This window comes from Ursus americanus, chromosome 24, assembly GCF_024610735.1.
Source record: "Ursus americanus isolate L20-20 chromosome 24, mUrsAme1.1.p, whole genome shotgun sequence".
NCBI lineage: Eukaryota > Metazoa > Chordata > Mammalia > Carnivora > Ursidae > Ursus > Ursus americanus.
Window position 1 is genome coordinate 39,372,857 of NC_142150.1, and position 21,581 is coordinate 39,394,437.

Here is a 21,581-nt window from a genome sequence, read left to right on the forward strand (position 1 = left end):
GAAAATACCCGGAAACTGACGGAAAGAAACGAGGAGTCAGACTCTGAGAACTACCCGAGGGAACAACTCGGGGCTCGCCCGGCCTCGGGTGTTGCCGGAAATGGCCGACGACCGCCGTGAGCTGCAGGGGAGGGACGGGGGCGTGGCCGGCTCACTGCACGCGGAGCCACTTCGGGTGTTTCCGGAAACCGCAGCGAGCCAGTTTGAAGTGGGCGGGGAAAGGCCTATGGGCGTGTCTGGAGTGTCCCGAGTGGCTTCGTGGATTTCCGTAAACAGAGCCGAAGCTTGGGCTTCGGAATCTAGGCGGTGTGCGCGTCCCCGGGGGTTACCTTCTTCGGGTGTTTCCGGAATTCACCCGTAGTCCGCGGCCGAGAGGAGGAGGCGCGCCCCCCTCCCGTTCCTCGTCGCTTCGGATGTTTCCGGCTGCTGCCGGCGGAAAAAGCCGAGGGCCGGCGGTGGTGGCGGCCATGTTGGGAGCAGCAGGTCCGGCGGCGGCTGCCTGTGTGCCGGGCGCGGAGCAGTGCCGCTGAGGGCAGGGGAGGAGCGAGGCAGGCGGCCGGCTGCGGCGGCAGAGAGTAGGCGGAGCGGCGCGGCCCGGCCGAAAGGCGGCACAGCCCAGCCGGGGGTCGGGGGGGTGCGGTCCGGAGCCGCTCGGAGCCGGCGCGGCCTAGCCCGAGCGGCGCATCCCCGGGCTGGCGTGAGCGGCTGCCCGGCCTCCCCGCACCCCCGGCCGGGGCCCATGCGGCGGGTGCCCCTGCTGTGAGAAGCCCCGCCCGGCCGGGCTCCGCGCCTTCCCTTCCCTCCCTTCCTCCAAGCTTCTCGGTTCCCTCCCCTGAGATACCGGCGCCATGTCCAGCGCCCGGACCCCCCTACCCACGCTGAACGAGAGGGACACGGAGCAGGTAAGGAGCCCCGAGGGCTCCCCGAATTCTCTGACTGGGCCCCTGCACCTTGCAGAGCCTCCTCCTTCCTCTGCTCTCCTCGTGTCCCTGCTGCCACCCTGCAAGCCTCGGCTGCCCTGTCATCTGGCTCTCGGCCTCGCACATCCCCCTCTGAGTCCTGTCCTGGGACCCACCTCGTCCTGACTCCAAGCTGCACACTTGTCTTTTCTGCTGACCCCCCTCTCCCCTCACCGCCCTCCTGCGCCCTTCCGTGTTACCTCCCTAGCTTCCCCTTCTCTTCCCTTTTTCTCTCAGGGGCCTTTCTGGTCTTCCTCCACCCACGCTTAAAGCCGCCACCCTCCTGCTCCTCGAACAGCACCCCGCGATTTGCCCCAGATCGTTGTCCACCTCTTCCTCCATCTCTCCAGCCTTGCATCTCCTCCTCCCGCACCGGTTCTCCCAGTCCCTGGTTATCACCCTCAGGGTCCTTGCCCCGGAGTGTGTTCTCGATTCCCTATCCCTTTCCAGTTCCCTAGCTTTTTTTTTTTTTTTTTTTTTTTTTTTTTTACCCTCTTCCTTCTCCAAATTGTGCTCTCCCTCACGCTTGCAACCCACCAGCTCCACCCTCATCACCTTTCCAAATGGTTCGCCTACTCTTTGCTCATCACTTTCCCTTCTTTTCTCCAGGAGCTCCCTGGTGCCTCGCGCTGGCATTTGTTGCTTCCGTGTTTCCCATACTGCTGTCATGCGCATAGTTTTCCCACAGGTTGTCTATGGGGTTCCATTCTGAAGGGTTCCCTTCAGAGTCTGGATCCCTCCCGTTCTCTTCCCCCAGGTTTGGTTTAAGTCTCTGGGCTTCCTGTTTTCTCACTTGAGTGCTTTACCAGCCTGCTCCCTGGACTCTCCCTACGGAGGGAGAACATTCTCCCAGCCCCACTCTATCAGTACAACCTGTTGCTGAGTCCTTTCCCCTGTCACGCTCCCTCACCATCCTTGCCTTTCTGTTTTCTCACACTGCAGCACAAACCATGATGCCTTCCTGTGTCTTCACTCCTGGCTCTGTCACTTTTCATAGTTTCTTCCTCCTTGCTTGGTGCCTTCCGGTTTCTCTACCCTCACCAGGTCTTCCTCGCTCTCTCTTAACCAGGGTTGCTTTTCATCCCCGGATTAGTCTCTTGCCTTCTTCACAGCATATTTCTTTACCCCACACATGCCCCTGGCCCTTCCCTCCCGACTGGCCTGTGTTTGTAACTCCCCGTCCAGGCACTCAGCATACTCGTTTTCTTGAGCTACACCCCCTCCCCCTCGTCCTGGCAATCACTGCTATCATCTGTCACCCAGGCTTTAGCGTTTTCTGTGTCACCTCACCTGTGAGCTGAGAGGCGTCCACTTTCCACCCCTCCCCTTCCTTTCACCACGTCCTGAGTCCCATGCTGACTGCTGCCTGCTCTGGGGAGCGTTCCCTGCCTGGCACACCCTCCTCGGTGGAGAACTTTACTAGGCCAGAAAAACTTGACTTGAAAAAGGAGCTCTTCTCCCCTGGGGCTGCAGCGCCTTTCTGCATCCTCTCCCTTATGACATCCTTTATGTTTTCCTCTCGTACCACTCTTTCTTCGTAGCTGAGTAGAACCGTTGTTCTATTCTCTTGCGTGTTCACATCCTTCCCTGGAAAATCTGCCCTCGTTGCGTTTTCCTGCGTTTTTCTCTTGTGTCACCCGCCCTCGCTCTCTGTCACCTGGGCAGTCAGGAACTCAGGAGGAGTTCTGGCCCAAGTTTTTCTCTGCACCGGTTGACCCTTTTGTTGCTGATGGATTGATTGCTTCTGGGGGCGAAACGAGTTGAGAGGGAGGGCCGGTGGATTTCTGTTTCATCACTGGGTTTTGCAACTGGCTCTGCATGGGACTGAGGTCTTTGGAAACCAGAGTGTGGTCTGTATCTCCCAGTCTTGCCCTCACTTGCCAGCTGTTTCTCTGCTTGCTGGGAACCGCTTTTCCTAGGCCCTCCTGAGGTGGCCTGTTCTATCCCTTTTCCTATCACAACCTTTGTCTTAGCAGGTAAACCCTGCTTAACCGGAGAACTTTCCCAGACTGTTGATTATGAGCTGGTAGGAGGAGGCCAAGTGACTGACTGACACCCTCAGGCATGCGGGGAGTGGCGGTGGAGTGCCTACTCTCTCCGCTGAGGCTGTGGGGGGCATTGTGTTCAGCAAAGTAGAGTAACAGACTGCCTCAATGTGGTTTCTTTGTGCTGTTTACTAAATGTAAATGTATTCTCGCCATGGTCTTTTTCTTGTGATGTGTGCATTGATTTCCTCTCTTCCCTGCATGCGTCGAAGACTGCTGAGCGCATAGTAGGAAGTCGGTGTACACCCATTGATTTTATGAGAGCAGTAATCGGGTGAACCATTTGGGAATGCAAGCTGCTCTTTGATAACTTTATCTGGAGCAGTGGCTGCATACTTTGTCATCCTGTTCCAAATTATGGGTTACTCATCCCGTTTGCACTCTTTATGGACTTAGGTTCCCCAAAGCCACTTCATCGCTTCTGCTCGCGTTCTCAAGGTAGCCAGTCACGCTGTTTACTTGATATTAAGTCTCGTCCCAGCAAAAGCACAGCCTTTGGGAAAGCTTGGATACACCTACCACAGGCAGATGCCTGTATTTTTCAAAACATGGAAAAAGACAGCTAGCAGCCCTTCTGGTCACAAGGCCAGGGATGCCAGAAGCATCGGCGTCCTTTAGAGTAGATGATGCCACAGGTAAGAGCAGGAAAGCTCTTGGTCCTGTTGTGATTCTAGTCGAAGTAGTCCCGGAAGTTCAGCCGTTGCAGTAAGCCGTAGTGTTATGAAATAAAAAGCCAGGGATTTGGTTGGGCTGATTCCTTCCCCCCAAAGATGCTCTATGACTGTATTTAGGTTTAAATGATTTAAACTGGTTTCACCAGGAAATAGGTAAACAAACTCTCCTAGTTGTCTTCAATCTCCAACCTCTTCTTGCTCTTCCTCTCCCCCTTTCTTTATTAAACCATGTGGCTGATGAGAAGCTGTTTCCAGGAGCTCTTTGATCACATCTGAATTAAACACACATAACACACACACACAGAGAAAATATGGAAGCATAAAAATAAACCTCGTGTTGCAGGAAGAGTGCCTATTTGCTGTTGACTCTGCTTCTCACAGTGAAAGTGGGAGATAAAAGAAATTCAAGCCCTGTCTCTAAGATGATTTTTGTGACACCTGGTTGCAGATGTGCTTTCTCACAGCCATGGACTCTTTCATTTGCAGAAGGAGGGTTGTGACCTGGGGCTGGTAGTTTTGGGGATCCTCAGTCTGTGAGCTGAGCTTTCTGTCCACTTCTTTTCCAAATGGCTCTGCTGGCCTGGAGGCTTGGCTGTGGTGAAAGCAATCAGCAAGATGACTGTTTGTCTTCCAGCCAAGGGCAGCAGTAATAAGGCAAGTGCAGAGAGGGGTCCAACTTCCAGAGTTCTCCTGCCGCTGGCCATAGCTTCCTGTAACACCTGGTAGAGGGCCTGTGTGGCTTCAGACCTGCCCCACCCCTGGGCCTCAGGAACCACGGGGAGGGCTTCTGACGGAAAGCGGGAGCCTTTCACTACCAGCCCCACTTCAGCGGCAGTGGGGGGGGGTGCTGTCATTCTTCTGGGGAGTGAGTGGCATTGTTTATTCTTTTGGGTGGTTCTAGGAAGAGGAGTGTGGAAGTCTGGCTGAAGCGAGCAAATCTGACTTAGAGAATCCTGTAAAGAACAACTGAGCCGCTCCAAACACACATCCCTTGGATGCCAGTGTTGATTCTGGCTGAATGTTGCGTTGAATAATTTGGTTTTAGTGTCAGCTCCAGTAGAGAGCTGGATTGACTCTCATTTCCCTCCATCTCCTGGGAGCTGTGCGGCACTGTGCTCTGGGTTCTGACTCCGACTTCTGCCCTTTGACTCTGGCGAAGGGCTCCTTAGTGGTGCTGCCTTCTGGTCAGAGGTGTGGGTGGATGACATTCTCACTTCCTGCATGGCCCTAGAAATTAGAATGAGGCCTTGTTAGAGCAAGGGCTTTAGGAGTTGGGAGTTCAGAGAGTTGCTCACCATACCATAATCTTTGAACCCAGTAAAGGTAACCACCTGGTAAATTGTAATAATTTCTCTAATCTGTGGACTTTGGGAAGTAGCTAAACAGATGGATACAAGACAGTCATTGAAACTTGGCCTGCTTTAGATTAAAATCAAGCTTGCATAGGGAATGGCTGCATCTTTCAGATGGTGACCGAAGATTGGGCCTGAGATTCTTTTCACTGTCAGTGTCTTAACTGATCCCTATGAGATAGGAAAAAGTTGAGAATTTGCCCGAGTGGTTTGCATGGTTAGATCTCTTGGGAGTCAGAAACTTCTCCGACTAGGCACTTTCCCCTTTGGACAGAACAACCCAATTCTCAGTGGGCATTTGACCAGGACTAACCCGTGCCTCCGTGAACTCTTTCCCATTGCGCACTTAGCCACCTGGCTGGCCTTTCTCTTCTCCCAGAAGCTTCCATGACTTCCCTACATATGTATTATGTTGACTGGAATGAATATTTTATGCCTAGAGTGCAGCCAAGCCTCAGACTTTGTGGCCCATTATCGACAAGCGGAGTGGGGGTTGGGCGCCACCTTTGGCCCCATGATAGCTCTGCTAAATGGACTCTCTGCTATCCCCCACCCCCAGCAGCACTTTGAAGCCCATTAATGGATTGGGATGAAGTAACCTCAGCAGATGGAAAGGGCGAGGAGGGTGGTTGTCCTTCCTTCCCCAAGACTGCCTGACAAGGCTTTCCTGCAGTAACCAGGTCCCGCCCCAGCCCCCCGCTGCCTGGTTAAACTGTAGACTGTGGCTCCTAGGCCACTGCCATGAGAGGAGATGGAGAAAGGGTTTGATTCTCTTGGAGCCGGTGGTGCTGCCAGGCTTGCCACTTGCCTAGCAAAGCAAAAACCAAGAGGGATGGGGAAAGGGTGGGTGGAGTTTAAACCTAGGCCTTCCTCCTCCAGCGGAAGTTCAGCAAAGTGACAAACCAGATAGGTGGCTGAGTTTCCTTCTCTTGTTGGGAGATGCCAGCATTTGTACCTTTTTGCACTTCTAGCTTGGATTCTCCAGGCTTTCTCGCGGTCTTCATCAAACACGAATGAGTCACTGCAGTGTTATCTGTGCATTTTCCCCTTCTGTCTCAGCAGAGGGAAGAGTAAGCCTTTACAAACTTTGTGGGGGAGGAAACCACCCATTTCCACTTCTGGCATGGGAAGAGGCCATCTCTCCGACGTTAACTCTGAAAGCTCTAGCTCTTGGAGCAGAATGTCACCACCCCACCACAACCCTTTTAGTGTTGGCTGCTGAGTGCCATGCTGTCTTTTGGGTGCGTCTGAATCTGAAACCATATCACGAGAGAATCTGGCCTCTTGGTTTCCAGTGATCCTTCATTGAAGGAGGGATCCCAGTTTCTTCTCTTGCCCACTAGCCCTGCTCATCCTGTAGTGGGTAGAAATAGGCCAGATCCCTTCACCTGTCTGCCTGCTTTTGCTAGAGGATTTGAAGTTTCTTGGTCCCTAGGCACTCTTTCTCTCTACTTCCATGTATCCCTACATTTCTCATTAGAAAATGAGGGCATAAGTGGCAAAAACAAATGCATTTCCTTTTGCTCATCAAATGGTTAATGTTAGGCCTATGAAGCCGGGTAAGCACAGATTTGGTAGGCGAGGACAGGATGGACACTGATACTGATGGCCAGGTGAGTCCTGAGAGACAACAGATTGGGGGGGTGGGGGGGCAGGGAGAGAGGAGAAAAGGAGGGGTGTGTTCAATGATTGGCTCCAAGCCACCTTTTTCTTTTTAACATAAGGAAGTCGGAGCAGACCAGAGGCTTCTCCGTAGAACCAGTCAAGCTGGTTTTGAGCAGCCTCGGCCTATTTTCCTGTGTGCTTTTTGGGAAGTTGGCAATACAAAGGTCTGCCTCCTCTGGGGCTCTGCTCATTGAGGTGTGAGTTTGGATGAGGTCTGTGAACACCCCCATCCCCTCCCAATACTGAACGTGTCTCTGGGCCTGGCCTCTCTATATGAGCGGGCTGGGCTCTCTTACACCCAGGGCTGCTCAGGGCAACTTTGTCTTACACACCCTTCACCGGACACTCTAAGATACAACTCCTTTTCTTGGGCCCCCTCTTCACAGGTCACGGCTTGGCAGAAGGCACTCCAACCTGGCCAGGGAGAAGGGACTGGGTCTGTGGTTTGTGAATGGGGAACTGACTCCTGGCTGTTGTGATCTGGTGGCTAAATCCAGTAAGACCCCCACACCTTTTGGCTTGATGCAGTGGGACTGTCTGTCTAGGCCTGCTGGGGAAGAAAAAAGGAGAGAGAATAGTTTTTGGTCTTGGGTAGCTCAGCAGGATCTTCAGCCATGGGGAACAGTGTGCGTTTGTTCCTGATCGGTACCTGTAGGAAAGGTGGGAGTCATCAGTCACCAGGTGCTGGCACTTCCTGAAAAGTGGCAGGACATCTTTCTCCGGGAAAGGACATAGGATTCTGAGGCACCTATGACCATCAGCACTAATGGACTAATATAGCAGGATTGTTTTCCCAGTCCCCCACTAAACAGAAAACTCCCACGTCTGAAAGTTTGGTGATTAATGAGTGAAACCACCTGCAAACATAGTTCCAGCCCTTGCCCTTGCCCTTGGGGGCGGGCTGCTCCTGCAGCCACTACAATGATCTACTCATTGCTTCTCCTGAGCACCGTTTCACTGAGGGTTTTGTTTTGGTTACTGATAACTTGTACGGAAGGTGGCCCCCTTTTCCTGCACCTTCTTTAGACCCGAGGGTCTGCTGGCCTTCCCCTACCCCCTCCACAGATGGCCATCATCTGAGTGTCTTTGCATGTGGTGTTGGATGCACTTGTGGCTTGTTGCTTTGTTTTTGCCCACAAGAGTTTGACTTACTGGTTCTCTAGTCACAGGATGTGGGGCCCCTCAGGCCTGCTTGGTCTAGCAATAGCATTCTAATTGAGTTGAGCTTATGGCGGAGTTGAAAAGAGATCCCAGCGCTCGGGGACTTCCAATAAGTGGTGTGTTGTGGTTACAGCGGGTTCTACGTTCGATTCCCTGTATTGGACTCTTGGTCAGCCCCTACCATGACCTTGGGCTTACTTAATTGCTCCAGGCCTGTTTGCTCATCTGTAAAAAAGGAGTAATGATAGTACCTATCTTGTAGGTGTAGTTATTGTGAACATTAAAAGGGGTAATGAATATAAAGCACTTAGAATAATGCCTGGCAGGACGTAATAATCACCCTCATCACCGTTCTAGTTGAGCAACTCAGTGGGTTTTCTCTGAGCACCACACAACTCCAGGTCAATATATGTTGGAATTTCTCTGAATTGATTGAAAGAATCTTGGTTTCTTTTAGTTATTAGGGTCCTTTAGGTGCTTTTTCTAGCGATTTTTTAAAAATTTTGTTTATTTTGGGCGCCTGGGTGGTTCAGTGGGTTGAGCGTCTGCCTTCAGTTCAGGTCGTGATCCCAGGGTCCTGGGGTCAGGCCGCATGGGGCTCCTTGCTCAGCGGGGAGCCCGCTTCTCCCTCTCCCTCTGTCTCTCCCCCTGGTTTGTGCTCTCTCACTCTCTTTCTCAAATAAATGAATAAAATCTTTAAAAAGTAAAATAAAAATGTGTTTATTTTAGTTAGTTGTCTTTTGTTTGGTTTTTTGTTTTTGAGCCAACCAGCTATCAGAATAGAATGCTGTTGGAGAGATTTAGGTACTATTGATATCACTTTAAAAAATGGGGTTGCATTTATTTACAGGATATCAGTATTTAGGTGATTTTATGAATTAAAAAAAAAAAGAAACACCCCAAAACATTACCTTCTGCTTGCCCATACTTCTGTGTTGTGAGTAGTGGTGGTGGTGGTGGTGTATGTGCAGTCTCATCGGTGCCTGGAAGGCCAAGTCCAAAGTCACCAGAGCATGGGTTTTTCTGAGTGTTGGGATCCGGGTGTTACTAGAGGCCCGCCGAGTGCGCTCATGGGATTTCTTTCACGTTCCTTTCTTCAAGTGCAGTATTTACCCTTTGGCAACAGGAGAAAGCTCCCTGTTTCTCTTAAAGACCACATGGGAACTTAGCAGCTAATGATTTTAGGTTCCTTTTTCACTAGCAAAGGGGACTTCAGGGGCAGGTCCTTGTTATCTCTGTTGGCTTCTCTGAAGTGAGAAGAAAGCCTCCCCTTTGTGAGGCCTGGAAGGGTCGCAGCCATTTCTCAGCTGTTCCTTGGAGTTTGTGGACTTTGAGTCTTGGGCTGAGATTTTGGTCTCAGTTGGTTCCTTGTTTATCTTTATCTCTTGCAGCTTCTAGAGCCTGAATGCCTGGTCAGAACAGCAAGTAAGTTGCTTGGTTTTTTCACATTGCAACTGTGGCCAAGGAGAAAGGTAACAGTGTCGCCTCAGAGCTCATCAGGGAATATTTCTTTCACTGTATTTTCCTCTTCCTTTTGACCCCTTTGCTGACTTCTCTCACTTCCTTTTTTTCTGTTTGGTTTCTTTGAACTCTGTTCCTTCATTATCACTGTCCATCTCGGGTTTTCATCTCCACGTCCCACTCTGCCTGACCTGTTTCTATGCCTCTTTTGTGGTGTGGCTCAGGAGAGGAATTCTGATAGTCTGAGATCTCCTTCATGTATAGAATCCCAGAACCACCCAGTCCTTTCTCCTCTTCCTCTGATTTCTATAAAGTTAAGGATTTGCTGCTTTAGAAAACATTTTCTTTTTATGTCTCTGGAGTCACCTTCCTTAGTAAAGCCAGGCTTGGCGATCTGACAACTTACTAGGGTCGGCATCCCAGTTTCCCTGGTGACAGGGTCTAAGCTAGTTCTCTGCTGTTTTCCTGTGGCCTATCCGGAATGCTACAACGCCAGACCCTGTCTTGAGAGAGATCTGAGGAGGCGCTTGTTAATTCTGGTAATGCGATATTGCATGTGGCTCCCGAAGTGTGTTTTGAGGACCCTGGGGCTCTCTAAGACCCGTTCGGCGGTACGCGAAATCAGAATGATTCATCACAACATGAATGCAGCATTTGCCTTTTTTCACTCTCATTCTCTCGGTGTGCGGTGGAGTTTTCCAGAGGCTGAATGATGTGTGCTGACATCATCACTCTTGGCTAATGAAATGTGTGCTTCTGTATTCTTGTGTTTTCTGGAATGTTTAAGGTAGTCCTTTAAGGTATAAATATGGAAGTTTGCAATGATGAACTCAGTTTGTTCTGAGTACTTCTGCGGTACTCTTACTAGCTGTCTTCAGTTGTGCCTGGTGTAATCCCTGTAAACCTCATTATTGTCCTATAAATCATTATTTTGAAATCCCAGCATTTTCCTGGCACCTTCGAGGAAACACAACAAGAAGTAAGTACCACTTGTAAAACTTACTTGTAAAAGCTTTGGGGAAAGCTTCTAATTTTAAAAATTTCACTTACAACTTATTTTAGCACTTTATTCTGAAACAGAGGAAAATTTATCATATTTCTCTTATATTTAAGGATGGATTGTTGGCTTTAAAAAGGGAGATTAGAAGATTTGCAGTCTCTTTACTGAAATGAACACATCAACGAGCGAATGGGAGGAATCTGAAGAATCTAGGCAGAACTGTAAATAAGAAATGAAGAGTTAGTAAAAGAGACAATGTTATAAGGAAAGCTATCTTCTCCTCAGCTTTATAGATGTTAACAGTGTACGTTATTGTGTCTTACGCAACGGAACACGTTTGTGTAGTATTATAGCGCCAGTTAAGTTGCAACATCACGTCAAGACCAATCATTCAGAGCTTAAAGAAAAAGGAACTGAGTATTTTAAGTGTACACACCATGAGCTCTTTAAAAGCCAGAATTTGTTCCAGTTTTCCAGCCTAGAAATGAAAAAGTCACTGAATCTTACAGGATAAGTTACGACATTGCTTTGGCTGGAAAAGCCCACCCGATAGCCGAGAGACTGATAGAAATATTGAGCAGCAGACATTGCCGAATGCCCACTGGATGAAAAGTCAGTAAAATCCAAGGCAGGGCCACTTCGTGTGTTACCATGACTCGTCGAATTAAAGATCTAGCTACAAATATGATGACGGAGTTCATATCTTGTTTGTGGACTTGTGCTTTTGCCTTACGAATGAGCAGATTTACAGACGTGGCTCAGCCTGTGTCCGCACCAGCTACACCTCCAAGAATTTTCTTTTATGTGAATGCTCAGCAGTGAACACAAGTACGCAAGGGGTGAATAACTCTTTTGATTCTCACGGTTCATCCTAGAACAACTTCATTTCCATTTGCACGATTGGTGCAGAAGCAATGGCAGAGAAAATTGCTGGCGTCATAACATGAATCAAGGCAGTGAGTGGCACCAGACTCCACTCGTGGTGGTAGTCGTGACTTCTTTCCTGCTCTTTGCTTGTGGTTAAAAAAAAAAAAAAAAAGAAAGAAAGCCATTTCACTTAAGAATGTCTTGGATGAAGCACTAAAAATTATTAATTTTTATTAAATCTCAACTCTCTAATAAAAGTCTCTTTAATATTTTGAGTGATGAAATGCCAAGTATCCGTGGAGCCTTGCTGCTGGATACCACAGTACAAGGACTGTCTTAGGAAAATGCACTAGTGTGTTGGAGCTGACCCAGATGCATGGATCATCGTTTTTACTTGAAAGAACAACTGACGGTTAAACTGTAGTTATTCATACTTGAGTGTTTAGTGGACATTTTCTTGAAATTGAACAAAGTGAGTCTGTCACCGTTGCCAGTGATAAAATTCAAGCTTTCAGGTGAAAATGAGAATTTTTAAATTTTGAAAACTTATATTTGTCAAAGACTTTTTTGATGAGATCAGTGGTAAAATTAACGGAATGTGATTTTTTGATATTGTATGAAATGTCAGTATTTGGAAATTCTGTATAATTCAACGAAGGAATATTTCCCCGATTGCCAGTAGGTAAAAGAGCCACTCAAAAAGTGCAAGATGACCAATGGATTTTCACGTAAAAGTACACAACAAATTCATTGATAAAATCTCAGATAGCACGTGGCAACTAGCTTTTAAAAACTATTACTTTTGAGCTTTGGTCTGGTGTCAAAGAAGAAAATTCGCAGTATCTGAAAGGCTGTTACACTCCATTTTCCAACTACAGGTCTGTCTGAAGATTTTCTTTGTATCTTACAACCAGAGCAACAGATCGAAGCACATCGAATGCAGAAGCAGATATAAGAAGTCGGCTCTCGTCCATGAAGCCAGACACTAAAGAGATGTGCAGCAATGTAAAACAGTGCAGTTTTTGCCATGCATTTCATTTTGTTTTAGAAAGTACAGTTTTTTTCACACAAAAATATAGGTTTTCCATATAAACATGTAATGGGTTTATTATTTTGAATGAATTAATAAAAATATTTTTTTGAATTACTGTTTCAGTGTCTAATAAGGTAGCTATCGATAGCTATAACCCCCATACACAAAAGATTTCTGCAGTCCTTGGTAATTTATTTAAGAGTATAGAGAGTTTTGGAGACCAAAAAGTGAGAAGAACCTGTGTTTGGAGACAAAACTTGAGTTGATTTTCTGTCTTGGGTTGGTTACTTGCGATGACTTCATAAGGTGCCCTTGTTTACAATTCCGGCTACTATATAGTCCTGTCTGGGCCTCAGAGACTTTGACCCAAACTAACTTATTTCCTCCCTCTAATACGTACAGCATTGGCCCCTTGAAGTTTTTCGTTGTTGTTTTATCTGTGCCTTGTTTATTCCCCTTCCCTCTTTTTCCTTAATTTTTTTCTTTTTCCCATTTTCCCTTCCTCTTCATTCTTTAAGTTTTCCTCATTTTTTTTTCTTTAGTGTTTTAGTGTGGGGTTTTTTGAGTTTTTGTCTGGTATTGTGTTTTGATTGGATTATGAGATTAGTTCATGGGGTGGACTTCCTTTCGCACTGTGAAATTGTGGTTTGGTGAATAGGTTTTTTTCATTAAAAATAAGTATCTCACGGGGCACCTGGGTGGCTCAGTTGGTTAAGCATCTGACTCTTGGTTTCAGCTCAATCATGATCTCGGTCGTGAGATCGAGCCCCACATCAGGGTCCGCACTCAGTGTGGAGTCGGCTTGAGATTCTGTCTGTCCCTCTCCACGCGTGCTCTCTCTCTCTCAAATAAATAAATCTTAAAGAAAAATAAGTAACTCATGTTTACATGTAATGGGTTTATTATGTTCTATTAAATGGATGGATACATATTTAAGTCTTTTCTTATTTCTGATACAGTAAATATTAATAGACATAGTCCATTTAAATAAAAGCTTTTTGAGGACTCCATTATTTTTCATAGTTGCAAAGAATTTCTGAAACCAAAAAGTGTAAGAATCACAGATGTAGACAAAACTTGAATTAATTCTCCCTGACTTTGGTTGGTTGATTTCTTGGTAATTTCATAAAAAACCATTTTGCAGTTCTCAGCCCCGGTTTAGTCCTGGCTGTGCCTCAAAAAGACACTTGCTGCCTTGGTTTGCTGTCCTTCTAACTGAGGAAGCTGGTTCTCAGCGACTGGAAGGACTTTGACAAAAGTTGGCTCATTTTCTCCTTCAAATACAGAGCATTGGCCTTGTGAGGTTTTTTAAACAGTTATTTTTTTTTAATTTTGAGATATTCTTAAATTTAGAAAACTTGCAAAACTAGCCCGAAGAGTTACATTCTTCACTCAGCTTCCCCTTGTGTTCACATCTCATATAACCACGGAACGTGTATCAAAACTACGCAGTAACCTTGCTATAATACTGTTAGCCATGGTACAGAGCTTGGTCAGATTTCATCAGTTTTCCACTGATGCGCTTTTTCTGTTCCAGGACCCACTCCAGGATCCCACACTGCGTTTAAGTGTCACATCTCCATGGTCTCCTCAGATCTGTGACCATTTCTTAGTCTTGCCTGGTCTTTTATGACATTGACAATTTTGAAAAATACTGGTTAGTTTATAGGATGTTCCCCAATTATGGTAACCCGAAATTCTGTCATAACCTTATGCTCTAATTCCGTTTTCTCGTTGTGGTAAAATACCCATAAAATTTACCATTTTAATCATTTTTAAGTCGAGTTACATTAAGTACATCCACAATGTTATGTAACTGTCTACCACTTCTAGAAATTTTTCGTCATCTCAAACAGAAATTCTATATCAATTAAACAAGAACTCTCCATCTCCCCCTCCCCCAGCCTTTTGCAACCTCTTATTTTACTTTCTTTGAATTTGACTACTCTAGGGACCTCATGTAAGTGGAATCATACAGTATTTGTCTTTTTGTGTCTGGCTCCTTACACTTAGCATAATGTTTTCAAGGTTCATCCATGTTGTAGCTTTAATTCCATTTTAAAAATTAACTCAGGAGATGCCTGGGGGGCCCAGTCGGTTCAGACTCTTGGTTTCGGCTCAGTTCATGATCTCATGAGATTGAGCCCCACGTACTCAGCAGGGAGTCTCCTTGAGCTTCACTCCTTCTCCCTCTGCCCCTCCTCCCCCCGCACTTCTGTGCGTGCGTGCTCTCTTTCACATACATAAATCTAAAAAAAAAATGTTAATGCGGGTTTTATTCTGATGATATGTATTGAGTTGATGTTAGAAAATGTAATTATTAAGACGTGTAGTTGTAATGGGCTTAGTAATATTAAGACATGTAGTTGTAATGGGTTTAGCATTTTCTCAGTTTTAATTATAATACAGTCGTTATAAGCCACAGAAACAAAAACTATTTGCGGTCCTTAGTAATTAGGAGTGTAAAGAGAGTGTAAAGGGTTTCCAGACAGAAGTGTGAGAGTATCTTTTGTAGACAAGCATGGGGTTGATCATCCCTGTGCTCCATTGGTTGGTTACTTGATATGACCTCATACTGAGCCTTTGTTTTGCAATTCCCTGAGTGCTGACTGGGTTGCAGGAAGGTACTTGCTGCCTGGGTTTGCAGTCATTCTAGCTGAGGAAGCTGGTTCTCAGTGACCCGAGGGACTTTGACCAAAGTTGGCTCTTTTCCTCCTTCTAATACAGAGCATTGGCCTTTTTTTTTTTCCCCATTAAAAAGATCATTTGGCTTACTTGGATTTCATTATGACAGATTTTTTTTTAAGCTTATGCATTGGCTATTGGTCAATTCCAAATTTGAAAACTGCAAAGCTTGCTTAGCCTCTATCCTTGAAGAACCTTGGTGCCTGTAATAGCTGAAGGCTGGTAGGCTCCAGTCGCTCACTACGGCCAGAACACCCAACAGTCTGTTCCCCAGGTGGCTGCAGAGCCCACACATTTTGTTCCTATTTCTTCTGTGCTTAACTCTTTGTTGGCCCTGTTTCTTAATGAAACGTGCCTGCCAAATCCCACACTTAACGGAGATAACGGTTTATTTTCTCCTGTAAGAGGTAAGCAGATTTGGTGTGTAACAGGGTGTGAACTTTATCTTTGCTTGATGAGTCTTTAAGGGACAGGTAAAATAGCAGTAGATAACATAGTTTCTCAAGTACCTTAGCATTCTAGCCTTGTTTTTTTGCTTGTATTCATCCTCCAATTTCCATGGCCCCTCTGACTTTGGAAGGCTTCCCTTGGGGCAGCTAGTGGTAGACCTTGGGGCCTCCTCTAATAGTCACTTGGTACCAGCTTGAAGCAAATCTTTTTAAATTCATCTCATTTGCTCAGAATCACTTCTCATCGGGTCATTAAAAAACACTGTTTAATCAAGTGCTTAACTTATATCAGTTTGAGTCTACATATAGATGTGCAGGATTATAGCTCCATTTTCCATCACTCAGCAGTCCCATAATCCTCTGCTTTTTACACAAAGCTTATTTCTTTTCAGATTCACATGTGGCTTTCATTTCAATTCCAGAATTGGCCTTGATGTGCTTTTCTCTCTCTCTTCGGCCGCTGGTCTGTATAGAAGATGGACTTTTGCTTTCAAAGGAGATTTGTTCATTCTATTAGCTAAGGCAGTGACTCAGTAACAGTGCCTCCTGGATGGCCCTCTAGTACATTACTTTTCCAAGTGGTTGGGGAACTCTAAAAGGGAACAGGCTGAGTAATTGAAGGTTCGACTACCCCTGCCCATTCTCATTTACAGGGCATAGTCTGCGCTGAGGCTATTGGCTTTAGCTATAGACATCATAATAGCCAATATGTATTGAACACTTAGTTTGTCCCAGACGTTTGTTAGCTGTCTAACATTGATTAAATCGTTTGATCTTTGTGAGATGGTAGGTCTTACTATTTTACAGATGAGGAAACGAAGAGATCCAGAAATGTTGAGTAACTTGTTTAAGGTTACAAACCCGAATGGTCCAGTGTGTGTCGGTGTCAGAACAAAACTTTCTTGACTGTGGTGAATGCTTTGGTTCTGCTTCAGTTGTGTCCGGGCAGTAGGATGTAGATAGATCCCTTAGGATTCGCTCCTAGTCAGTGGGGTAAAACCTGGCTCCCAGGTTGGCTTCAGAGTGTGCATGGACTCCTCTGCCCCAGATTGTTTCTGCCCTCTGTGGCCCAAGAGTGAGGTGCAGCTCTCTGGGCTTGCCTCCCTGGTCTTGACGGCTCCGTGTGAGAGCTATGGGAACCTTTTTTTTAAACTTTATTATTTAATCCTGGCTTCTGACTGTCCTCTCTGTGTCCTCTCATCTTCTGGAATTTCAAAGACCGTTTTAGAAAAGCCACAGGCCTGAGACCTAAAATCGATAACCAACAAGTAAGTACCTCATAGCACGGGAGAGCTTAGATTCCTAGATTTGACTGTCCTGCTCTGTAGCACCCATGAATTGCTGGGATTCTAGAACTCTTGTAGGCACTCCCCCACATCCCCATCCCCCCCCCCCGAAGGAGGAAAAAAAGCTTTTGTGCGTGGATCTTAACTACGTACGTTTTATCACAAAAATAATGTGTTCCCTTTACAACCCTCTACGTGCCACTTACACAGAGGCCCAGAGCTACTCGCTTTTAGCCTTGACTGCCAAGGGCACTGAGCACTGTAGCTGGTAGTGCCAGGCCGCTGTTTGCATTTGGGCCTTGCCAGTTCAGTCCTGGGAGCCCTGCTGTGCCTCCTTATCCCGTTGCTTGCTTTATGTGCCAGTACCTCCTGTTTGCTTTTGTTCGCTCTTTCTTTTGGTTCCGCGCTCTCTCCTGAAGCTCGTCCCCGTAGTTATGCTTATGGTTTTCCCAGACCTTGCATTGTGTCTTAAGAGTCATTGTTCTGTGCCCCTCTATGGAATTTTAATTAACTTGAGTTTAGTAGGAGTTTATGGTTTGATTTACTTGCTTGTCTCACCTGGGCAATAGTGCCTTTTCTTTTATCCTGTTAGGTGTTTTGAGTTTTATTAGCAAAGTTCTGAAATTGTAAGACTATTTGAAGATGCCAGCATGGAGTGAGCGTAAAGTGGTGAACTGCTGCCCTTAATTCAAGCCTCATTTACCCACCTGTGCCCCTCTTGCTGCCCTTGCAGAGAAAGAGGGAGCCCAACTAGAAGAGTCGTACTTGTGTTCAAACCTGATTCACTTATCCAAGATCACGGTTTTGTGCCATTTCTAAATTACTGTAGAACCCATCTTTTTGTTCCAGGTGTGAAACCAAGGTCCACGTAAATTACCTGGGGAAGCACAGCCTGTGGGCCTCCTTATGAGTGGTCTCCCCTCCCCACACCCACCTCCAGCACTTTATCTCTTCGTGGTGGTAGCCGCTGTATACGCACAGGTGTTCTTTAGTGATGCGGGCCACCGCTTCCTTGGAGAGTTCGTGGCAGTGTTTTCTTGCTAATAAAAAGGCTGTCATAATGGGTTAGGCCCATAGGGGCTCGGCCCTTCTGTACTTGTATTCCCAGGGAGAAAAATCTCTACCTTAATTACCACATCACACTGGCAGAGAGGTGTGGCTGCTAATTGATTAGATGACAGTCCTTTGCATTGATGTGGAACTGTTGGGGTGGTTTTGTTTCCTTTCCTTTTTAAATAAACAAATAGATTTGAGCCAGGTAAGTTTATTTTGGATAGCTGAAGAGCTGAGTAGGGATTAATCTCCTGTCTTTAGTGCCATTTCTGTATCTTTATTTTCTAACTTGGTGGCATGGACTACGTACGTTGGCTTTCCTTGCCGGTCTGGGAGGCAGGGGTCTTTCGCTCCCCTGCCCCTCTGCGTGCTCCCTCTCTATTCAGTAGAACCAGATTCCTTCATTTGGTTTGCTGTTCATTCCCTCCTATCTTGGAATGGTTGAACTCTATTCTGAAATATATTTTTAAGATAGTGTTTAAAAGCAAACACCGTGCCTTTCTTGAAACCACAGAAACTGCTTGTGAAACAGCCGCCAGGGCAAGCTGCCAAAACTGCACTGTGAACCCACCCCAGTGACAAATGTCAGACACTGACGGCGCACCGTAGTCATGATTATGGTGTGAGGATTTTCTCAGTAATACATGTGTAGGTGCTGAGCTCCCGGCTTCACCTCCAGAATGCCCACATTATAACATTCTTCACGGTAAACTGTTCTGGAAGGGTCTTGTGTAGCTAATCTGCTATCTGCTGTACAGGAAAGGTTTTAAACCCAATTTTCATTCCCCCTCGCCTGCTTTTTTTTTTTTTTTTTTTTTTTTTTTTCAGGAAGTGATTTTCTTTTGGGGTGATTTGGACCAAGCCTCTTACCAGCTTTTCCCATTTTTAAGTTAGAACTGCCTTCAGAATTGTTTTCCCCCACAATGGAGGAGGACTTGGGCCTTGATCTTTATCCCCAGGCCCTGAAATAACTGACTTTTTTTTTTTTTTTTTAATGGCATAGAATCTTCTCTGTTTGTCTAGGGAATTTTATTTCTTTCCAAGTATTTCTTTCCAAGAATGAATATTTGTTCCTCCCTACTACCTTCCAGAACAGCTCTGACACTGCTGGTAGCCCAATAGGTAAGGGTCCTGTTTAAAGACTGGGGTCCATGTGCCCTGAGCTCTGGCATTGGTTGAGTGGGAGTTAAGGGGGGAGATCGGGCTTGCCAACCAACAATTGGGAAATAAAAGGAAAAATGTATAAATGTGCCTCCCTCTTCACAGTCAGCACTGTGATGGGGGTTCTCCATGCAGAGCTTTAGGAATCCCTTGCAGACTTCCCCAAGAGCACCGTCTTTTGTTCTCTTGCTAGGGGTTTATTCTGACTTCGTTTCCATGACCTGAGTCCTGAGCAACTTTTTTGACTTTGTGTTTAAGCTCTTCCCATATCATCTTTGCTTGTCTGTTAGGCCTGTCCCTAGTTTCCAGATGGGGAGGAGACCAGGAAGGCTAATGATTGACTCTTCAGTGAGTCAAGCCCTGGGTTGGCTTCCTCTTTTTTTTTTTTAATTTATTTTTTATTTTTTTTTTAAAGATTTTATTTATTCGACAGAGATAGAGACAGCCAGCGAGAGAGGGAACACAAGCAGGGGGAGTGGGAGAGGAAGAAGCAGGCTCATAGCGGAGGAGCCTGATGTGGGGCTCGATCCCATAACGCCGGGATCACGCCCTGAGCCGAAGGCAGATGCTTAACCGCTGTGCCACCCAGGCGCCCCTGGGTTGGCTTCCTCTTATGCCAGCATCCACAACTCACCACGGTTCACTCAGTGGGTGGGCATCCCCATTCGCTGAAGCCCCAGGGTTTAGAAAGATCCTGGCAGAACTCATGGCCCTAGCTATAGGTGAGACCTGCGATCTTCAGATCTCTTTGCCCATGGTTCTTTTGAAAAAGAACAAAAGCCACAGACTTCTAGTAAATTGGGGGGAATAGGTGGACCGTTAACTTTGGTTCCTGGATTTGGTCCCGCATTGGACTGTGTGATTTGTGCTTATTTATCTCTCCTACTAGTTAATCAGCTCTTTTGAAGTCTGGGCCGTTTTTATCTTTTTCTGTATCCCTTCCTCCCCCAGAGTCTTTTGGAGTGCTTTGTGGATGGTCATCTCTCAATTATTTGTGAAATAAAAAGTTGGAAAAATTATAAAATAGACATTCTTATAGCCACCCTTAAGGGAGTGTGTCCATATTGGTTGTAAATCAGACACCTCTCTGTCCAGAGTTTGGACATATATGTCTTAATTTGTGTCTTAGTATGTGTAATAATGACTAAAGAGACAACTTTTTCAGGATGAGAGGATAGAAAGGTTAACGCTGTTACTGGGTTGTGTTAGGAGCCCAGAGAGGAAACCATACGGGGAGAACACACTGCTGAGGAAGCCCTGTCTGGCTTCCTGAAGTAGGGACCAGAGCCAGAAAGCAAGCCCTCCTGGTTTTGCTGAGTTCTGTTCTTGTCTCTGACACACAGCATCTCTGGCTACATCGTTGCTTCTGGTTCAGTTGGCCTCATCCTTCTCTCTTTTGGATGGGTGAACAGAGGTACACTGAGTGTTGGGGACTTTGTCCAGAGTTAGAGAGATCATGTGCTCTGTATCAGAAATCTGGAGTTATTTATAGTGGGAGAAAAGCTCAGGAGCATGGCACAGGAAGAACTAATTTCACACCACCTCAGTGCCTGGTGATGATGAGAACCCAGATTTTTCTTTGAGGATCTCGGGGGAGATCAGTTGCTTTTCTGAACTGACCCAAGAACTGTGAGATCAGGGACCATGTTTTCCAGAACCATTGTGGGTAGGGCAAGAATGAGAGGATGACCATTTTCTCCTTTCTTCTCCATTCCCTGCTCTTTGTGACTCAGGGTGTAAAAGCTCCACCTGACTTTTGAATCTCTTGCCTTTGAACTGGTGCAGAAGGCACTAGCTGTGTAGGGTGGTGGCAAAAAGACCTGTTGGACTGGTCTGCTGGGACCCGCCTCCCCCCTCCCCTTACTGGGGGCAGGGAGAGTGAAACTGCTGCTTGGGGCTCTGCCAAGCCAGTCTCTCCTCATGGGTCACCTGCCCAGGACAGTCAGGTGGGCAGCTCCCCACCCCGGAGCTCTCTGAGGAGCTGGGCTGCTGGGGAATCCTGTTGCAGGTGGGGATAGGCGCTTAGGTGTGCCACGTACTCTGCCGGGACTGCGCCTCCTGAGCACGGCTCACACTCCGTGTGCAGAGCCCTGGGGCCTGCCGGAAATAGACTGTGTCCCGGTGCCTTTCCCTTGTGCCTTGGAGCCACACTCATGGTAGGCAGAGAGGCTGGGAGGGTTGAGGAGCTTATAAATTGTGGGTAAATGAAGTCTAGGGAGGGAGAGGATCCTTCCCTAGGGCACCCTGAGTTCAGGGTTGTCATGTTTCTAAGTCTGAGGTAGTCACCTGAGTTAACTTCAGTTTTTTTCAGCCCTAGGCAGAGGAGATTTTCCAGTGTGTGAGCCTGGTGTCCAAGGCATATTACATATAAACCAGACTTTTAGGCAGGTTGACCCGATGTAAACCAAGGTCAGGATGTGGTCTTCAGGATGTGCAGACCATGCCCACTTCCTGCTACAGTCTCAGGGACAGGTCTGGAAGGCTTATGAGCACAAAGGCACTGAAAACCCTCACGCCCACACAAGGTGGACCTTCATTTTACAAGTGGGGAGATCCGGGGCCCGGGAGGGTAAGTGACTTGCTCAAGGTCATACAACTTGTTTGGATGGGACCGCGTCTAGAATCATTCTCTCTCAGGGACTTTGGCACTATACCCCCATTGCTTCCACGGCATAAGCAGTCCTGCTGCCTGGAAGGCCTGCACAGGGGCTGACCCGCAGACCTCATGGC

The 21,581-nt window shown here is 46.8% G+C and overlaps 1 protein-coding gene across 9 annotated transcripts in view; it reads left to right on the forward strand.

Moving 5' to 3' along the window:
- The first annotated feature begins 295 nt into the window (after nucleotides 1–295).
- MARK2 (microtubule affinity regulating kinase 2) overlaps nucleotides 296–21,581 on the forward strand; it is a 56,357-nt gene continuing 35,071 nt past the window's right edge. For 2 of the 9 annotated variants that reach the window (XM_045775616.2, XM_045775621.2), the window contains exon 1: nucleotides 296–902. In XM_045775616.2, the coding sequence (XP_045631572.1) occupies nucleotides 849–902 (54 nt within the window). In that variant the 5' untranslated portion in view covers nucleotides 296–848. The remainder of the gene's footprint in view (nucleotides 903–21,581) is intronic. The other 7 variants (XM_045775619.2, XM_045775624.2, XM_045775627.2 and 4 more) reach the window with 6 other exon arrangements.